This window comes from Pteropus alecto, unplaced genomic scaffold (assembly GCF_000325575.1).
Source record: "Pteropus alecto unplaced genomic scaffold, ASM32557v1 scaffold5, whole genome shotgun sequence".
Classification (NCBI taxonomy): Eukaryota; Metazoa; Chordata; class Mammalia; order Chiroptera; family Pteropodidae; genus Pteropus; species Pteropus alecto.
Window position 1 is genome coordinate 32739051 of NW_006441953.1, and position 6423 is coordinate 32745473.

Below are 6423 nucleotides of genomic sequence, written 5' to 3' on the forward strand. Positions count from 1 at the left end.
TCAGGGACCCCAGCCGCTGGCGGGGCCGGCCATGCCTGTCCCCCTGCGTGGGGCATCTGTTCTTGGGCGGTCTGCTCCTGTCATTTACCTGAGTGACTTCTCCAGCCAGCTTTCGCCTTCTGGGGGCACCAATCCTTGCACGCTTGCTTTCTTCCTTCTGGACTGTCCAGGTAGAACTTGTGAATCATTTGGGGTCTAAATGGTCTTCTTGGAATTGTAACGGGAACATCATTAAACCCATAAAATCATGTGGGAATATGAACTTTTAAACTCGGGCGTAGCGCTCCCCCGTGTAAGTTGTTTATTAAGATCTTTCCTCTTTCAGGAAAAGGGACGTCATTTTCTATACAGAGGCCACGCGTGTGGCCTCTAAGACAACTCTCAGATGCGTTCTCTGTGCTAGTGGTAACGGGCCTGCTTTCCCTCAGTTTTTGTGAGTGTTGCTGGCATGTAAGTTACTAATTTGTGTCTTTTCCTGTGTGTGGCCACTGCACACAGCTGTCATTTTCTGCTCCTGTCCTCGCACCTTTTCAGCTAGTGGTGGGGATTCGCCCAGGACAGGTGTTTCGTCTCATCACCGTTGTGGCTTCGGTTCTTGATCAGTTCTGCAGTCAGATCTGCTGTCGGAACAGCTGTCGGCACGGCTGTCGGCATCCCTGCATCTCTCAGCGGCAAGATACGGACCGTCTGCTGTTTCATTACGGAGTCATTTAGTTAGCTTCTGTCTTGGGTATTCTTTGCCATGTCTGATTTTTCTTATGTTAAAGTGTTTTTATGAGGAATGGATGTTAAATGTTTCGAGTACCTTTTTAAGATTCAAATGCACCTGCATTTAAAGTTCATATTAAAACATGAAAGCTGTGCTATAAGTTCACAATTTTTAGAAAGTTAAACCCTTTAGAAAGTTGAATGATGAGAACTAGAAAGCTGTTTTGCTAAACTCAAACAGTTCAACTTTGGAATTACAAATGAGAGTCAAATATTATGTCAGTCTGAGCATCCAAAAACTGTTACTTTTCATTTTGATCACAGAATATAAAGAATCTTGAGTCACACAGATAAGTAATTGCAAGTGGTAACTAAGTGTCTTAGTAGTTTTAACTACCGGTGAGTTGTTTTGCAATCTCAGTCTTCAGTTGAGATGGTCCAGACTCCTGAAGGGTGAGCAGGTGGAGGGTTTCTGGTCTAAAACATCATCATGGATGTTATCTAGCTGCTCCGGACCTCCTTCATCAGAGAGAAAGACAGGGAAGAGGAACCAGAACTTGGAGTGAGCAATCAGACTGTATGCAGCATTTCCGAAACCTCGTTCAGCGGGAAAACCTAAGCTGACGTGAGGCTCTTTGTATTCTTAAGCTGTGACTGCTCGGAAGATTGGCCATGGAAATACTGACGTGTTGGTGACACCTGCTCCCTGCATATGTTGTGCTGGACAGCTCATGGCCTTGTGGCCTCCGGTAGCTGTTAGGTGCTGTGGGCTCCAGTTCTCCAGCTGAGGGCACCTTGTCCTGCCGGCAAGCGTGGTTTTACCTGGTGTCTCTGGGCAGAGGTGTCTGCACCTCTGGAATCATCCCTCTTGGTTGTGATGCTGCTGGCGTCACATTGCCCCTGCTGGTGGTGTGTCCCTGAATAACTGAGGGTGACACATTGAGAGTTGGCATCCTCTCCGGTCTGGCCTCGGCCCATTTCTTGACGAGCTGTCCCCTTAAAGGGGACGTGTTTCACAGCTGTTTACAGGAGTTGGAGTCGCTGGGGGGGTCGGGTCTCGGCCCTCACCCCTGAGCCTGCCGTCCAGTGTTTGTGCAGCTGATGCCATGAACGCTGCTCCTTTGCCAGGCCCTGCTTAGTGCTTCTTTTCTTGGGATGGCAAGGCTTCTGGGTTGAGATGGACACAGGACTCAGCATCCTAAAGTAAAACAAGTGACTAATGGAAGTCCCCAGGCTTTTTAATGCCACTGAACAGGGCCTTCCTCTGGTGACTGAGCGTTTCTTGTTGAGAGGTTGCTTTTGCCCAGAAGTCCCGCCCCCCCATTTTGAAGGTGGTTTATCTAAAAAGGAAGAGAAGAGGCAGGCATGGTGACAGGTGGGAGGCTGGGCCCACGGGCCCTGCTCAGGTGAGGGCTCAGTGTTTCTCGGGATGCCGGGGGCTCCGGCAGGTCGGGGCACAGCAGGGTCGGCCTTCTCAGTGATGCTCTGTCCCAGCTGCCCCACAAAGGTGCAGTGCCTACATGGGTTTTGTTTTGACAGAAATTCTTAAATACTAGATTACACAGTTTTATGCCTTTGAAAGAGATAACCCTTTCTTACTGGGGTGTCAGTGATGACGCTGTCTCCTGTGCTTGATGGCAGCAGACCGGGGGCGTTGAGGGCCCTCGGCGGGCACACCGTGTGCTCCTGTGCTCACTCCGTCTCCACGTGTCTCTGTGCCTGTTGGTTGCCCCTTGAGACTGCTGACGTCACGCCTTCTTGCGGAAGCTACTCACCCTTGCTAATAGTGGGTTGAAACTGGGCACCTAAGCTCAGTGGATCTAGGGGTGAGCTTGATCTCTGTGCCTGTGCTGTCCTTGCTGCAATGAGGCACAGGCTGTGGCCAGGCTCAGGTGGCTGTGACTGTCAGGACAGGGAGGGTTTGAGGGACCCTCTACGGGACAGGATCGTTCCTGCCCTTTAAAGCAGGGGCAGAGGCTCAGGACAGAGAGCCGGCGGGGGCCAGTGGCGCCCTGAGTCAGCTGCACCTGCCCACTACGGTCTGTGCGCTTGTCCCTCAGTGACCCCACCCGTGCAAGGAGCAGCAGAACTGGGCATTTCCCGGCTCTCTTTGGGCCTGGATTGGTGCCCTGACCGCTCTGACGGACAGTCGCAGTAGCTGCCGCTTCTGTGGTGGGTGTTGCCGTGCACCAGACGCTGTCCTGGGTGCTTCGGACATGTCAGCATGCACGTTCACAGGGGACACCCCAGAGGCACAGCGAGATTAAGTTACTTGCCCGGGGTCACACACCAACAGTAGTAGAGCCGGGATTTGAACTGGGACAGCCTGCCCCAGAGCTCAGGTCCTCACAGCTGGCATCAAGCCAGGTGCAGAGAGATGGCTGGACAGGCGGGAGGAAGCAGGCGTGCGCCTGCCAAGTAAGCTGGAGCCTGGGGCTGCCTAGAGGTAAGTTTGGGCATGAGCAGGGAGAGGCATCTAGTGACAGGTGAGGTGAATGGAAGACTGTGAAACAGACTTGTGTGGGCCACATGTTCCAGTCTTGGGCTGTAGGTGGCAGTCTGTCTCTGCGGCAGTCTGAATTGGGTCTCTTCATTGCCCACGAACCCTGGGCTATGCCAGGCTCTGGCTGCTGGGCACCCAAAGCTGCAGGGGTGGGGCACGGTCCATGCTCCAGACACTCAGGCCGTAGGGCCCGTTCGTGGGTAGACACGGAGTGCAGCTGCCTGGGGGCCCCGAAGAGCAGATGTGCAGCCCCGGAGGCCTTGCAAGGCGTGGACGTGGGCGGCTCTGGGCTCTCATGTGGCCCTGATGGCAGCCTGCTGGGCCTGAGAGAGCCCCTGCTCCAGTGTGAGCCTGCGAGGGTGGCTCACCAGGAGCTCAGTTCTGTGGGTCATGCTGGGCCAGTGCCTCAGGGTGTCCCCCGGAGCGGAGGCCTGCTGGTATGTGTGAGGAAATGGTCTGTGGGCTTTATTTGTTGGTTTTTGCCAATTTGCACAAACGCCTTTGGGCAGCTGGTACACGGGTCTAGGCCACCAGAGATTTGAGCATCTTTGCGGGTTTTCAGGAGTTGCTCGGGAATGCAGGTCTTTTTTAGAAAGCGCCCTGCTCCACACCCCACCCCCAAGTCCCCCAAGTCTGTTGCGGGGAGGGGGGTGGGTGGGACGGGACCTTGGAGACCTGTCCCAGGGCCAGGCTCTTAATGGCTGTGTCTGTGTCCGGCCCTCCTGCCGGAAGCCCCCAGGCTTTGCCGCTCTTGCTGTGGGGCAGCGCCTTCACCCCAGCCCTGGAGTGGAAGGGCTCCCCGGCTGTGTTTTCCAGGCCTCGGAAGCGGTGGGGCGTTCGCTTATGCGCTGAGTGGACTGGGTGTGTGGTCGAGATCCGGTGAGCAGCCAGAGACCTCACTGTACTCTCTCCCTTTGCAGGCGTGCTCCATTGGGCAGCTGCGCTCCCGTCCACCCCGTATACCTTTCTTTCCGAGGCGACTCCCTGGGCGGCTGGACTCCGAGGCCCGAGCGCAGGTGCGCCGTGGCCCTAGCACCGTGGGCCCCGGCCTTGGCGGGTCTGCTCGTCACCGGGCCGCGGTTCCTTCCCACGCGCTGCTGGCACTCGTCGCCCCGTCTGGGCGACGACTCCATGGTGGAGAAGTCGCTCAAGTCCTTAAAGGACAAGAACAAGAAGCTGGAGGAGGGGGGCCCCGTGTACAGCCCCCCTGCGGAGGTGGCCGAGAAGAAGTCCCTGGGGCAGAGGGTCCTGGACGAGCTGAAGCACTACTACCACGGCTTCCGCCTGCTCTGGATCGACACCAAGATCGCCGCGCGCATGCTCTGGCGCATCCTCAACGGCCACAGCCTGACCCGCCGCGAGCGCAGGCAGGTAATGCGTGTGCGCACGCGCGACTCCTGCTCCGCCCCTTTCGGCGGCTTCACTCCTTCTAGGGCTTTTATTCTGCTTTTGGTAAAAGAAAAAGATCAGAAAACCTTTGAGAAAGCGAACGGCCCCCACGTAGGAGCGCTGAGACGCAGCAGTGCTGGCTCGTCGGTGTCTCTGCTGCCACAGGTTTCCGGTGCGCTCGTCCCGTTTTCTCTGGGCGCTTCCGTGCTGTCCCTCTGGCCTCCCCCCTCCTCTCACTGTTGACAGGTCCGCATGTGCTGGATGACGTGCCTCGTGCAGGCGCCCGCCTTGTCAGTGCTGCGCAGCTCTAGCCCGTGTGTGCATTTTATGTGTTGTTTGGGATCTGTGCCCCGGGCCCCGAGGCTTCGGGTCTGGCGCGGATTCCAGAACCTGTGCAGTCGCCCGCGCTGGGCTCCCGGGAGCTTCTGGTGAGGCGCTGGATGCGCAGCCCGTTCCATCACCCACGGCTCCTAAAAAGAGTCTTGCCGTTTTCCAGGTGCTCGGGCTTCTGGGCCTCCTCTTCCTCGGTCCATGAAATAGCTGACAGTTACGCAGGAAGCTTTTACTTCTGCCCTCCCTTGTTGAATGAGTACCGGGGACAAGGGGAGGCCTCAGGCTCTCAGTGCCCTGCGATCTCCCAAGGAAAGGTGCAGAAGTGTCTTTTCCCTCAAAGTAGACCACGGTGGTGAGACAGTGGGCACGTCACCACATCTTGGAGCTAGCTGATCCCGGTAAGGGTGACTGGCTTCTGGTTACACTGGTTCTCAAGAGCTTCACTGAGAACGTGGGTTGTTTCTGTTCAACTGGCTGGAGTTTTCCAAGGGATGCTGTTTGAGCAGGGCAAAGGTTGGTGGTTTGAAGTAGGAACAGTTGGATTAGAATTTCCGAATCATTCGTTGGGCATTGATTACAACACACATTGTTGTTTCCCTAGTTACAAGATAATCTTTATAACCCCGATTCCCTCCAGCCCCTCCCCATCCCATTCTCCTGTGAAAGTTACATTTTTTTTTCTACTTCATTGAAGACAACATGAGCCTTTAAGAAAAAAAGTCAGAGCAGATGAGTAAGTCCCAGGATGAGGTCTCGGCGTGCCCGTGGGGTTGGCTGTGGCAGATCCCTGTTAGCATCAAGGAGGGGGTTTGGGGAGCTGTGCTGTTTTTTCCTTGCTTTAGGGCTTCATAGATAATTCGAATTTGAACAGAATGTTAGTGGTCCTGATAATTATAGAGAAGTGATTCTTAAAATTAGGATATTTTCAAAGGCGAAGAAAAACCACATTAGAAATTTAAAAATATATTAGTAAAATGTATATGTGTCGCTTACATGGAAGATACATTTGAAATGTGACTTTAAGTTCATGTAACTGTTGAATGCTTGCTCATCATGCTCAATAATGACAAAAATGTCTGAAAGTTGCTGTGGAACCAGAGGCATTTGGGAAGTAGTTTTGTGTCCTGATTCTGGAACCGGGGACCTGCAGTATTCAGTGGAGGGAGGATTTCTGGCCCCGGCAGGCTCACCCCTGACATAGGAGACCCGGCTTCTGCATGGAAATGCTGTGAAGTGACAGGGCAAAGGCAGCAGCAGACAGGAGCACACCGCGATGCCTAAGCGAGGTCGCAGCATGTGTCTGACCTGTGTCGACAAGCATGCGACTCGGCTGTGCGGGGAGAGGCTGTCCTGTAATAAGCCTTCATTCCTTCCTGGGTTAGCTGAGTTTTCTTTCAGATGCAGAAGCACAGTGTGCTGCCGGCCTCTGACGCATCGCTGTAGAGAAGATGCAGCGCTGGGGTGGGGGAGGGGGCGTCGGTGGGTTGGTG

At 54.8% G+C, this 6423-nt stretch overlaps 1 protein-coding gene across 3 annotated transcripts in view; it reads left to right on the forward strand.

Annotated features, from left to right (window-relative positions):
- Nucleotides 1-6423, forward strand: part of LETM1 (leucine zipper and EF-hand containing transmembrane protein 1) — a 27544-nt gene that overhangs the window by 1710 nt on the left and 19411 nt on the right. For all 3 annotated transcript variants that reach the window (XM_015594931.1, XM_006919039.2, XM_025051741.1), the window contains exon 2: nt 4132-4582. In XM_015594931.1, coding sequence (XP_015450417.1) covers nt 4132-4582 — 451 coding nt within the window. The remainder of the gene's footprint in view (nt 1-4131; nt 4583-6423) is intronic.